The following is a 14,541-nucleotide window of genomic DNA, read 5'->3' on the forward strand; positions in this document are numbered from 1 at the left end:
GATTATGTAATCTTTCCCATTCATTTCTATTGATTTTAGTTATGATAAAATTCATCAGTGTGCCTGAGAACCCTCAGGCTGAAATGCTCTTGGAGACAAAAAAAAGAAAGAAAAAAAAAAAAAGAATTCAGCTGTTAGTTGTAATAGGATGAATGTAATTTTAGAATAGGATTGCACAAATCCAGAAGTCATGCCCTAAAGGCTGCAGCAACAAATTAATACAAATAATCTTGGCAGTCTCAAAAAATTACATCTGTCTATGCAGAGATTTACTTTTGAGATCAAATTATGAAATTTCAAGCTAAAAGAATTAATTTGTAAGTGCCATTAAAAACATAGTTTGTAAACATATTTTCAAACTTTTTTAAAAAAAAACTTCAACAGTAATCAAAGTTATTTCTCTGACTGCAAGTAACATCAAAATGCCAGCAAATGGACCATTTTAATCAGTTTTATTGATTCATGCTTTCAGTTCTTATTCCGTTAAAAACAAGGCACATTAAATACATCCTCTTATTGCTCTATAAATGCATGCAGCTCATTCCGTATATCAAAAGTAATAAATAATGGCGATAAAACACCAAGACAGTTATAAAAATGACAACCCAGCCTCAAACACAGTATTTAACAGTCCAATCTAGAACAATAACCCAACACGATACATAAAAGAGCCATGAAAACATGCAGTATGTATCTCTACTTCGGTACTGGGCTTATACTTGATCTTCTTTAAAAACACAGTAGGGCTTTTTTACTCCCTAAAAAGGGCTGACATAATGCAAAACAGTGCAAGTTATAGTGTCACTGACATCAATATTATTACATTCATAGGCCAAAATACAAATACATAAAAAAGGGAATAAGATCAATGATCATTCTGACAGTATGTTTAGTAAAAGCCAGAGTGAAATTTTCATTGTACAAAAGAGAAATCTACATAATTTGAAAAAGACAAAACGAAGCTAGAAACTAAAGCAGAATAGGGAGCATGCATTTAATTGTAGAAACCCTAAAGTTACACTCAGTATAAATTGATTAAAAGCAAGAATTTTGCAAACAGCATGATGGATATGAGGCAGGCAACCCTGGCTTCACAAATAATCCAGCATAATCACTCCTGTATGACTGTGGTCCAGCTATTTAAAGGAGGACCATCCAGGTCTCCACCACAGATGGGGTTTCCTTCACCTGAATCCCCTTAAAGGCTCTTGAAAGAAATCACTTGATTGATAAAAGACAATCTCTGCACTCCCCACCCCCACCTCCACCCTCACAGCATCGTCTACATCACATTTATATAAAAAGGCAGAAAATCCTTTTGCATTTGGAGTAGGTTTTGCAGGGGCTTATCCCCCTATTTCTTGCTTCATTTCTGAAATCAGGTGAAGAAGCTGTACAGGTTTAATTAAGAACTTACACCACAATGTGGGGGTGCTTTATTCACAGTAAAGACTTGGAACCAGCTCGTTTCCAAGATGAGTCTCTGGGATCGATGAAGGAGCGTATGTTTTAGAATTAGCAGATTTTAAGCAAAAGCAAATATGCTCAAGAGAAGAAAAGTGTGCTTTTCTTTGTCCTTAAAGGAACTTCACTCACAGCAAAGCGTGCACAAACAAGGCGTGTGTTACAAACACAGCTCTGCCCAGGCCAGTCAGGTCTTAAGCCGGGTCCCTACTGTAATGGATTCAGGGAGGATACAAGTCATCCTTATCACCTCTAACTAGAAAAAGAGAAAGACAGAGAACACAAGTATACAATATTGTGGTACATCACCTGTAATGTTTGAAAGGACAGCTCTTCTGTCTGTTAAGTGTCACTGGATTGCAAACAGTGAAACGTATTGTCCTGATAGAAAAATACTAAATTACAAAGTCACAAGCTTCCGTTATTTAAAAAAATAAAATAGCCAGTATTAAAAAAAAAAAAAATCAGACCTTGAAAGAAAAACTTCACAGTGGTACCTCAGAGCATCCCTTGCTCTGTTTTAGGTTTTCCTTTCGAAGTGGCAAGTCTAAAACATCCTTTAAAACAAAAGGAGTTAAGATGCTACCTTAACTGTTTCAGAAGTGAGGATGGGTGCTTAACTGAGTGAATTTCCAGTGTTTATACTATGACATCCAGGCTCAGACCCCACTCAAAAGATGCATAAAGATTGTCTACAATATTGACATACACAGAAATAACTGCGCAAAAGCGTTTCATGTACCAGTTTAAAAAACTAAGACTTTAAGTGTGTGCAGTGAAAACCTGACATTAAATAAAGGGTTAGATTTCACATACACAACCTGATCTGGAGACACAAAAAATAGGTAGTTAACTTCACAAGAGGAAGCACAAAAAATAAATATTCAGGTGACTGGCTAAAATGCCAACAAAATATTGCAAAAGCCTACCAAAATAGCCCTTTAAATTCAATTCATTATTTGTGAAATGCAATACAGATTGGATTTTTGTTTGTTTTGTGTGTCTGTGTATGTGTATGTGTGCTGGGGGAATGTGTGTGAGTGTATGTTTGTGTGGTTTTATATTTTTCTTTTTCTTTTTGGTTGGTTGAGAACTTTTCCACTGAGTACAGAATGAGAAAGGCTTTCGGTAACCAAAAGGACCTTGAGTGTTGTGCCTTTTTACAAATAATTATAAAGTTACCGAAGGGCTATTTCTACCCTCGTTGCTGTCTGTTTACAAATACTCCCCCAAACGGATGCAGTAAACGAAGCAAAACAGTTCATGTCTGACAATGTCACACGCTCTAACATTTAGGATGTGGGGATTAAAAATTGTGCTATCATATGTGGGTCTTTAATAAACACAGGTTTTTAAGCTTTAAGTGTATTAATTACTCCTGTAAAGATTTGAGAAATTCAGTCTCATCCCATTACATCTAACTTACCACTGAAATGCCGGTTTTGAACGTTAAAAAAGCAAGAATCTTCCTGGCAACTATAATAGTCAAAGAAAAACCAGCAGTGACTGAGGGAGGAAAAAAAAAAAAAAAAACACAACGAATTGCTGAGATGAAACTATCACTGTAACTCCCAGAAATGTCAATGCTATCCTTATCTTATACCTGTGATTCTGGAAGCTCTCAGAGTTTCTCTTTCAGACTTGCTCCTGTAACCAGATCTAAATGTTCCCTTCCCTCTCCAGCTTTGCCAGTCGCGCTCTACATAGAAAACGGTTTGAAGAGGGAAGGCAGACAAGTTGGAGGAAGGAGTGGCTGAGAGGTCTTCTCTTAATAGGCCACTCTCAGCTCCATTTCTTTTAAGAACAAATACGATCTACAAGCTTAACATCAAGCTTTGTGTATGTTACAAAATTCTTCCAGCGTCTTTTTTTCGATTTCAGCCAAAGCATTCTGCCTCTAGAATTGAATGAGAATAAATGAACACATACACAAAAAGAGAGCATGTCCAGTCTAATCGGTCACAAAATGGATACAAAACATTAAGGCAGGGTGCATCAAAAATGAGGAAAAGGGATAAAATACACGTTTTAGAAGCTAGAGTGAATGGCAGATACAAAGAAGGGGTATACATCAACATCCTAAAGCTTTGGAATGTTTCCCAGTGTTTTTTTTTGTTTTGTTTTTTTTAAAGCAGCTATCCATATCCGCTATTTTGGAGTGTTGTATTTCGTAACTGTTGTTACATGATGATTTGTTGTTCCTACGTGTGTTGGCTGAGGAGTCACTGCTCACACTCACAATCCTCCACAACTTCTGTCCACCGGAATGGGAACCCTTCTTTCCAGGTTCTCTTCTGCCGTTTTCAGTAGGATCGCCAGCCGGCTTCCAGACACCCTTCCTTTCTGAATAGCACTCATCAGCTTAAAGAGAAAACACGCAACAGATTCAGAAGGCAGACTGGCTCACTCCCTCCTCCACGGCGTTTTAATGGTCACCTTTGCTGTAGGCAGAGGTCATTAAGTGCTCCATCAAAAGCCATCACAGGTCCTCCAGCTCAAATCGAAAGAGGACAATTTTTGAATGTTTCAGAAATGGGGGCACGGGCAGGTATTTTATCACTGCTGTAAAAGCTACACCCATCTAGCAAAATCACCTGCCTTTAAATGCAAATAGAATACGTCATTTTTTTTGGCCTTTAATGTGCTCAGGGTGCATATTTTTTTGAGCAACTCAAATATTGAATCTTGAGTTCCATTTTAAAATCTTAAAAACGAATCTCAGGGATTGAACAAAGACAAACCATGATCTATATTTAACTACTCTTTTTTTTAATGTTACTGTACTTGACAACTTCAATTCCCCTAAATCCAAATTCTTAAAGACTTGATAAAGTAATTTACATTTAAGTACTTGAAAATGGACCCAGAGATCTACCTTAAGAATTAAAAGCATTCCGCAGCCCAGATTTTAGCTAATTCATTTTTATCCAATGGATAAAATCAGAATTAGTCTTGAAATTACATGCAGTCAGTGGGCAAAGGCCTTTAATCTTGAAGGCACTTCGCCATTATAAGCATAGGGATTTTTTTTTTCCTTTTCAAGTTTATGCGATTTTAACTATTTGCTTTTCCTAGTATCACTTCCTCAATCTTTTATTTATTTACTTATTTAAAAGAGAACTGAGTCAGCCATTCACTCGAATATTTTTTAGGGTTATAGTCTTTAGCTTACAGAGATATATTTCTTTAAATGGCTCTGAAGAAGAGTCAGAGGCATGTGCCAAGGTGCAGGATCAGAATTTCCTGACCTTATTAAAAGCTGCTTCACAAGCTATTGCCTATTAGAGATTGACTCCTACATGCAGAAGTGACATTAGAGCCCAAACCTAAAAATAAAGTCAAGCAACCACGTGCTACCTGTAGTGATCCTTCCAGTGGGGATTATTGAGAAACCAAATCTATACTGACAAGGGTGTTTGATGAGGTAAACATGGACTCAATCCCGAGGGGGAAAAAATTGTATAAAAAAAACAACCCTGACAACACACTTTACATATGACAAATGACGTAACATAAAGAATGCTGACATCTAAATACAGAACAATTTATTGTCTATTGTTTTGTCTCTGAGTGCATGAAGACCTTCAAAGTTTATCAGAGCTAACAAATCTGATAGAACTGACTGGAGCTTTTTATTTATCCATAAACATTGTATGATGTACCATCCTTTAAAAATTCAAAGTTTCTTTAAACATTACATGTATCTTGAAACCATATTATAAGGAGGGGGAAAAAAACATTTGGGTGTGAACATATTTCATGAGAAATATGATCAGCATTTTTTAAGTTGAAAATTAGACTCTATTTGTATGTAGTAGAGGCATGAAGAGTCTCTTTCATTAAGAATTGGACAAAAAAATAAGAAATACTCAATTTTTAAAAACTGTGCAAGAAAACCCACAGATGGGTTAAATTACTTTGTATGTGTTTAACTCTATTGCATTCAAAAAATTACTCAAAACTCAAACCAGAGAGTATATCCATAAAATTTGATTCTTATTGCTTCTAAAACCCTAGGTCTTCCAACCTTAAGCACTATTGCTTATTTACAACACATGAAATGAAACATAAGCTATTTCTTTCAAGTTTTCTAAAATACTGAGACAAAACATAAAATATTCTAAAAACAAACTAGACAAAAATGTATTAAATGATTTCTAATTGCCAAGCACAAATTTTAACCTCAATTCAAAATGTGAACTTAGTTAACCGGTAAGTTAAAGAACTAAACATCCTTTTTTGTAATGCTGGACACAACCTGTGAAAATTTTCTGCATTTAGATTCAACAATGCTCTTATCTGCAGCTCATCTCCAGAGAGACAATTACCATTTCCTTTGCCTTGATCTTGTTTGTTTAACTTGACACAGTGAAGAAAGGGCTGACATTGACCAAAATCCCCAGCATTAATTTATTTCATGTTCAGCATTCATCATTGCCATGGTGCAAGCAAGACCTGGCATTCATTTGAAATACCTGCCCAAGAAGCACTACAGAAAAAAACCTGGCTGCTTGGAAACCAATACATACTTCATATTATCGGAGTCCAATGGACAGCCACAATAATGTATGGGTTTGTTGAATTTCTCTCTTTTAAGGAATGATGTGCAGCATCCAGTTTGAAGTTAAAGTAGCAAAAGGCATTTCCTTCATGGTTACGATTAAAGAATTGAGCCGCGAGTAAGTAAAAATAGAAATGCTTGAATTATATGGTCTTGACCCCAGAATGCATGTTCCCTTTCTTTTGTTTTTCAGGTTCTTTATAATGTAAGAATATAATAATTACATTTCAGGATCTCAAGTGAATATGATTCTGAAATGAATGCAACAATGATTTTTTTAAAGCTTTTCCTTAAAAAATTACTTTCCACATTAGAAATGTTGTGTTACTAGCTCCTTGAAGCAGGTAAAGAATGGTCCGGCAGTGGTATTCCATGGCATACTTCTTTAAAAAGCATACTTCTTATTCACCCCCGTTAAGCCATAATTACCTTAAATTTAATCTAAATTGCCCAATATAACAGAATGTGTCTTATAAAAAGGAAAAAGAATGTGGAACATGCATCCTTGAAGGCAGACATATCAACCTTTGCTGGCTTCAAGCTCTCTTCTTTTCAGAATGAAGTGACAACTGTGTGGCCATCAAACTCTATTCTGGAGCAACCATTAACAACCAAAAGATTAAAAATAAACAAAAAAAAAAACAAACAAAAAAACACACAAATACATTTGTTTCCTTTCAGTACAACTCACCTGCAAAAATTCATTGAGTTCAACTTGTCCATTTTTGTTCAAATCTACTTCATTCAGAATTTCATGTAGTGTGTTTTCATCCATTTGGATATTGATACTCTATATTAAACCACAAAATAAAGATTAACTAAAAATTATGCAAATCCTTTTAATAATGTTACCAACTTTTCAAAAATTAAAAGAGAAATATTACCCATAGAAATACCTAGATAAGGAAAAAATATCTAATATAATCTTTGCATTCTTTTGCTATCCAAGATATTGAGTCAAAAAATATTACCTCTAATGCACGCTGAACATCAACAGTGGTAATAAAGCCTTTTTGGTCTGTATCAAACTTATGAAATCTCTTCTTGTACCTGGAATACAATGTTGAATAATGGAATAATATACTTATGTAGGTTAAAAAAAAAAATGAGAGAAAGAAAGAAACTTATTAGAAGTACCTGTCAATGTCTGAAGGCAGCAGGCTAATTTCAGAGTTATCTGTTAACTGTTCTGATCGAGATTTATAACCCATTTCGAAATACAGAAACTTCTTAGCTGTTTCAAGTTCTTCCTAAAACACAGACACACACAAATTTCAAAGATTTATAGTAATATGTATTGATTTTTTTTTCTTTTGGTGTTCCAAAAAGAAGCTAGCTCATCCTCACTTATCTGACCAGCACATTTTTATTTTTCCAGACTTATTGAAGTATAATTTACATTCAACAAAATCCACCTATTTCAGGTATGTAGTTTGATGTATACTCTACCATGATCAGGATATAGAACACTTCTATCACCCTAAAAAGCTTCCTTCTGCCTATTTGCAGTTCATCTCTTCCCCAGGCAACCACTGATCTGTTTGTTTTTTTGTCACAAGTTTTGCCTTTTCTAGAATCCTATATAATAAAAGGCTAATATGCAAATTGTCTCCTCAGGAGTTCGACCGACCAGGAAGTTCAACTGTTCACTATGACATGTGCTGACCACCAGGGGGGAGGCACACAAGGAAGGCCCCAGCCGGCAGTCTGCAGCCAGCAGCTGGGGGAAGGAAGGCCCCAATTAGCCCTGGTTGCCTAGAGTACCTACCCGTGCACAAATTTTGTGCACAAGGCCTCTAGTTTCATATAAAAGGGCTCATATAGCAGGTAGTCTTTTGCATTTGACTGCTTCCACAGCATAATGATTCTAAGATTCATTCATGTTGTTGCATGTTTTATTACTTTGTTTCCTTTTAATGCAGAATACTCTTCCACTAGCAAAATCTACAGGACCAAATTCTGTGGTTTTGGTTAAAAAAAAAAAAAAGCAATTAGAAGTGAAGAAGATATATAGGACTTAAACAACTACTTACAATGGAGTCTGCAGTATACCCAGACAGACAACATGAGATTAGCTATTCTGAAATTCTGTCACTAGGATTCTGATAATTGGGTGGAAGTTACTGAGTAATGAGAAGAAACAAGCTATCCTGACTAGTTCTACCTGTTTTCTCAAATGTTCCAGACTCAGTTGATACTATTGCTGAGAACATTGTCATTCTTAAAAAAAAAAAAAAAAATCACACAAACACACACACAATTGATTTCAGAGAGGAAGGAAAAGGGAGAGATAGAAACATCAATGATAAGAGAGAATCATTGATCAGCTGCTTCCCGCATGCCTCTTACTGGTGATCGAGCCTGCAACACAGGCCTGTGCCCTGACTAGGAATTGAACCATGATTTCTTGGTTTATAGGTTCATGCTCAACCACTGAGCCATACTGGCCAGGCAGTCATTATTAGTTTTCATCATGTCTGTCTCTCATCAAAGAACTTTCAAAATGACTCTATTGTACTGTATATTGTTCACAAATACCTCTTTCCTCCTTTTTATATATATATATATATATATATATATATATATATATATATATATATATTATATACACACCAACCTCCCTCCCCTTGCCATAAGTATAGTTCTCAACCCATTGATTTGAGCTTGGACAGATGATTAACTTTGGCCAACAGAACATGAATAGGTATGACATAGGCTACTTTTGAGTAAAAACTTAAAAGCATCTGCACAACTTTGCCTCTCTGGTTTCTCTGCCATGACAAGGGAATAAATCAGAGATACCTGAAGATAATCTGGCATATAGAAAAGAGCCACAGCAGCTAACATGCAGCCTTCATGTAATATGAGTGAAAAGTAAATGCTTGCCATTGTAAGCTAATAAGATTTTACAGTTGTTTGTTATAGAGCACAATCTAGAGAAAGCTCACTAATGCAAGTCTTAAATTCCCCAGACTTCCCATCAAAGGATCTTATGCAGATGACAAGTCCCTTTTCTTGGAGAGGGGAAGACAAACTATTTTTCTGAGATTATTCCCTTCCTACTTTATTTTCTCTTAGGAGAAATATTATATGATATAAATATATATTTAATATAAACATATAAATAAAATACATACTATATATTATAGAAAAAGGAAAAATAACTGTAGTGTATATAAAATTAAAAATGCTAAAATATTCTCAGCTAATATATACTATATATTATCAAAATATACCATATATGATCTATCTGATATCACACACACACGATATATAAGGTATATATAGGACTTGTCTATGAAGTTACAAAAGGCATTTTTCATGGATAGATTACTCTCTTCAGACAAGAAAATCACCAGTTATAAAGAACAACTTATCTCCATTGCACCGATTTTACCAGGTCAGATTCTGTAAAACTCAGTCAAGATTCATTTCCCTGGAAATAGCTTCTCGGATGCTTCCCTCCAAGAACAAGCTCTTTAATTCAGCTCCCTTCATTGCCCATGTGATTTCTTCACACACCATCAAGCAAGGAATCATGGAATTTCAAAGTTGGAAGTGATTTTTCCCTAGAATCCACCCAATGCATCTCCCTAGCCTCACATTTTCTTTACAACATTCCAAAAATGGAAGCAGGAGTTCTCCATCTAAAAAATTCTCACAATAGGGTGATAACTCAATACTACTGAAAGTAGCCCATATAGGGATGGCTCCAACTGCTGAAAAGTTTTATGTTGAGATTAAACCCGTCTCTTTGTAATTGCTCCAATTTGCTTGGGATTAGCAAGTACCTAGGAAGGAGTAACTATTAGCTTCATCAATCTAGAGATAAGATTCCTATTAATGCAGCTTAGGATTACAATTGCATTTGGGGGCAGCCATGATTTACTGTTAACTGCTATGTATTCACAGATAACAGAAACCATATTTCATTTTTGCATGTGTTACTGGGAAGCCTTGTCAAATCTATCATGAATGAATGGAGTCGTGTTTCTACGTATTGCAAGGTTTGCCATTTATCTCTAATTATACTTAAAGAAATTTCACCCCTTGCTTCCATTTGTCTTTAAACATTCACTCTCCCTCCAGTTCTTATTATTGGTGTGCCAAAGATGCATGCCATCAACATTGTAATCTCAGCACTTGAAGCAAGGTAGACTAGGTCAAACCAAGGACGGAATCCTCAGAGACCTTTTGTGACAAACAGTGATCATTTGATTACAAAGATATCACATGGGGCTTCACAGAATGCTTTAAGGAATTCAAATACATCATTTCTATAACATTTCCTTGATCTAGCAATCTTGCTAATCTTTATGAAAAGAAAATGAGATATCTGAAATGATTTTTTCCTAAATAATTCCTTACTAGCTTCCAATGATCACTACACTTCTTGTTAAATCAATAAAATAAACTTAAAATGCCATAATCTAGAAAACTTTCCAAGAATAATGCTAAGATCACCAGTTTATAAGTTACAAACTATATTTTTCTCTCTTCTCCCCTTTTTGGAATTTGGTGCTACATATGCCCATCTTTTGTCTTCTGGTTCTGTTTCTATTTGCCACAATATTTGAAATCTCAACAGTGGTTAAATAAATTCCATCTGCAAATTCTGTGAGTGGCCTGAGGTATAATCTTTCTGGGTTGGCATACAAACTCATTTAGAGCAACCTTCTATTTAAATATCTATTTCCTCTTACCAATATTTATTTTTCTCTTTTCACACTGAAAATCATTCTCCTTGACCAAAAAGAAAAAAAATTTGGTATTAAACTATAAGTTGAAAAGTTCTCCCTTTTCTCCCGCATTGAAGAATATGGTGCCAGTCTCATCAAACAATCATCTAGGTTAGGCCTCACTGGCATTCTTTTCCATTTGTAAAAGTTGTTTCTTGTGAGGTTGTTGTTGTTGTTGTTGTTTTTGTCCTTAGCATTTTTTTTCCAACAGTCAGCCAATCCCTGACACTATTTATATACATCCATATCATTCCTAGATACCCTTTCATTCTTGAGCACTTATCTTCCATATGTTTTAAATTTGCTGCTTATCAGCTTGCTTTTTTTCAGTCACTTCATTTCTTCACTGGCTTCTTCCTCATTGAAATCAATTTTGAAAGAATTTTTTTTTGTGAGACTCCTCAACCTATTTAAGTGGTCTTCTCTTTAAAGTCTCTCAATGAAAGGCATGCTTAGTCTGAAAGTTATAAAACCTCCTTACCAAATCCTATGGGGGCATTTCCCAAAATACTTCCTACTCTCCTTTTTCCCAGCCCTTCCAAAATGTGAGAGTCGAGTCTGTCTCCGAATAAGTTCCTTTTTAGAGACTGACAGTGCACATAAGCATTTTAAAGGCACCAAATCACCTACATTGAAGAAAATGATTTCATTTGTTTAACTCATAATTTTTCACTCCTTTGACCATGTAGTCGTCTTTTGACTTACATTATTTATACCCTGTGGGACACAATTTGGCAGTGTTCTATTTTTTAAATATGCCCAGCAACTCCTCTCTCGATTCCCACTGTCCTTAGATAATGCCTTTCTCCCTAACTGGTTCTTCCAAGTGGGTTGAATTTGGTCTTGAATGACAGTTCTCTAAATATTTCTCTACATTTTGGAAAACATACACACATTTCTGAGGTACACATGTGTTATAACTACTCAATGGGATTTCAAGGTCCTTGAAACTATGAGCTATTTATTATTCCCCTAAAATATTTGGTATAATGCTCAGCATACAAGTCACTCATTAAGTATTGACTGGTATAAACAAGCACAATTCATCTACAGAGGGTTATTTATCACCTTGTTCCTCTTTCACTTTTGCAGGTTAAATAATCCCAATGCTTTTAACCTTTTCTCAGAAGTCCAGCTTTCTAACCTTTAATTCTTTTTTTCCCCTTCTCCTTTGTTCTCTCCAGACTGTCCACAGACCTCATTAACACTCCAATGTCTCGGATACTGAGTAATAACTTTAGATCTTTTATTTCTGTTTCTTTGTTGAGGGGGATGGGAGAATATTCCTGAGTACATAAATCTGCTCATAAAATTTGAACTGAAGTTAAATCTAGTTTCCTCGGGAGGGCCGAACACACCAGTTTACAGAAATTTCTTCCTCCTTTCTACCTCCTACAGCCTGAATTCCTGGCACAAAATATCTTCCTGCATATTCAAATCATTCCAACCATAATTTTTACAGGAACACATTATCCTCAGTCCTTCTATATGCTAAAAATGATTGGCAGTAGCACAGGAGTGAGTTTCATTCTGTGTTGCCTCCATATATAGCTTTAATTGATCAAATCAAAACTCCAAACAGGAAGAGCTATAAACCAGTCCCACCAAAGCAGAGGCAACAGGGCAGGTGGGAAAAGCGTATGTTCTAGGATCAGAACACTGCTTTCAATCCCAGTTGCACAACTTACTACTGTTGTATGAACTCTGACCGGGACTTACGCCCTAAGCCTATTTCCTCAACTATAAAATGGGGGTAAAGGTTTATGCCTGATAGAGTTGTGGTCAGATTTAAGCAGCTCCTTCAACTGGTGAATTCCACCAGCAGCATACTACAATACAATGCATTCAAATTACAAGAGAAGTTTTAAATGGAGGGCCATAGTTTCACCCCTGAAGACTCTGACTCTGATGGTCTAAAGACAACCCTCGAACTCTGCCCTTTCCCCTACATTCCCAGGTGACTGATAATTAACCATCTTTGGGAATCCACACCAGAATGAGAAAAATGTAAGGACAGAATATATGCCCAATCCTTCCTTACACAGATGACATGGATGCTCAATAATGTTCATGCACTGATTCAATACATATTTATTTGGGGCCCCTTATATATGCTGGGCCCTGAGTGTACAGAAACAAAACAGATTATGTCTTCTCCTTTGGGAGCTTATTTCCTGGAAGAAAGGTAGACAACAAATAAACAACTAAATACAACCTGTGTCAAATGGGAACAGATGCTAAAGAGAAAAATAAAGTAGGAAATGGAGTAGAAAACGTCATTCAAATGGGAGAAGGAGCTCTTTTATTCTGCCCAGTTAAGGAAGGTCTCTGGAGTAGAGACCAGTAGGAAGTGAGGGAGGAGGCCATGAGGATATCCAGGGAAGAGCATTCCAAGCAGAGGCATCAGCAGAAAGTGAATGAAGAAAAGCAATTTGACCTATGGGTTGAAGGGGAGTGAATAATGGAAAGGAAGACCAGGGATCAGAAAGGTGGTGGCCAGATCATGAAGGCCTTGTAAACCATTGTCATGACTTTGGCTTTACTGTGAGTAAAAGAAAGAAGTTTTAGCAAATGAATTGTTAATTGTCAGTCCTCATCTTACTAAACCTATCAGCGGCATTTGATACAGCAGATTCCTTCCCTCTTCTTAAAATACTTCCTTCCCTTCTGGTCACAGCTCTCTCCTGAGGCTTCTCAGACTTTCTCCAAACTCACTAGCTATAACTTCCTTTTTCTCTCCCAGATTCTTCCTTTTCTCTCCAGCTTCTAAATTATGGAGTGCCTTGGGCTCAGTCTTTGGACTACTTGCTGTTATCTAGCCACATGAACTCCCTGGATCTCATTCAGTCTGATGGCTGACATACCAACTCAGCTGTTCCCTCTGAACTTCAGACTGACATATCCAATGATCTGGCTTATGTTTTAATAGAATCACTGAGGTTGTTAAAGCAGGGACCCTGGTTTAGGGGAGGGAAACTATTACAACAATCCATGTAAGATGCTGAATCAGGGTGAGCAGTTAAACGTGTTAAGAAAGGGTCAACAGGGATAGGCTAGATGTGGTCAATGGAGAAGAAAAGGGGACATCATAACGTAATACTTTCAACAATAAAGATCAAAATAAATAAATAAATAAATAAATAAATAAATAAATAAATAGTTGAGTTCAAGCCATGATTTGAAGATAAATATGATGAGATTTGCTAATGGATTTAGATCAGGTTATGATATCAAGCTTTAGGCCTAATCAACCAAATTGGTATGCTGAAGCTCAATGTGATGGAATTCAGAGATGGAGATTTTTGGGAGGTGATTAGGTTTAAATTCATCTTTGAGAGTAGGGTCCCCCTCTCCCTCTCTCTCTCCTCCATGTGAGGACACAGCAAGAAGGCAGCTGTTTGAAAGCCAAGAAGAGGGTTCTCACCAGAACCCAGACATGCTAGCACCCTGATCTCAGAGTTCTAGCCTCCAGACTTGAGAGAAATAAATGCCTGTTGTTGAAGCCATCCAGTCTGTAGTACCAGCATTCTATTATCGCAGCCTGAGTAGACTAAGATAGGTGGTATTCCAAATAGTAGCTCAAGGAGGAACCAAGTGTGTCAATGCCACTATTTAGTTGAGTAAAAGGAGGATGGAACATTGACAAGTATATTGAGCAAGCTAGAGGTTATTGGTGAGTATGACTAGAGTTACTACAACAAAGTGGCAGCAAAATTGCCTAAATGAAATGGGTTCAATAAAGACTAGGAGGGAAAGAAGTAAACCAGTGAGTACAGA

General features: G+C 36.3%; 1 protein-coding gene across 2 annotated transcripts in view; it reads right to left on the reverse strand.

Annotated features, from left to right (window-relative positions):
• Window positions 1-373: 373 nt before the first annotated feature.
• Window positions 374-14,541, reverse strand: part of GPD2 (glycerol-3-phosphate dehydrogenase 2) — a 143,869-nt gene continuing 129,701 nt past the window's right edge. Inside the window, exons 14-17 of one of the 2 annotated variants that reach the window (XM_079782932.1) lie at window positions 7,163-7,275; window positions 6,997-7,075; window positions 6,717-6,815; window positions 374-3,825 (exon numbers count right to left, since the gene is read on the reverse strand). In XM_079782932.1, coding sequence (XP_079639058.1) covers window positions 3,700-3,825; window positions 6,717-6,815; window positions 6,997-7,075; window positions 7,163-7,275 — 417 coding nt within the window. In that variant the 3' untranslated portion in view covers window positions 374-3,699. The remainder of the gene's footprint in view (window positions 3,826-6,716; window positions 6,816-6,996; window positions 7,076-7,162; window positions 7,276-14,541) is intronic. The other variant, XM_079782931.1, reaches the window with a different exon arrangement.

This window comes from Cnephaeus nilssonii, assembly GCF_951640355.1.
Source record: "Cnephaeus nilssonii genome assembly, chromosome: 10".
In the NCBI taxonomy this organism is placed as follows: domain Eukaryota; kingdom Metazoa; phylum Chordata; class Mammalia; order Chiroptera; family Vespertilionidae; genus Cnephaeus; species Cnephaeus nilssonii.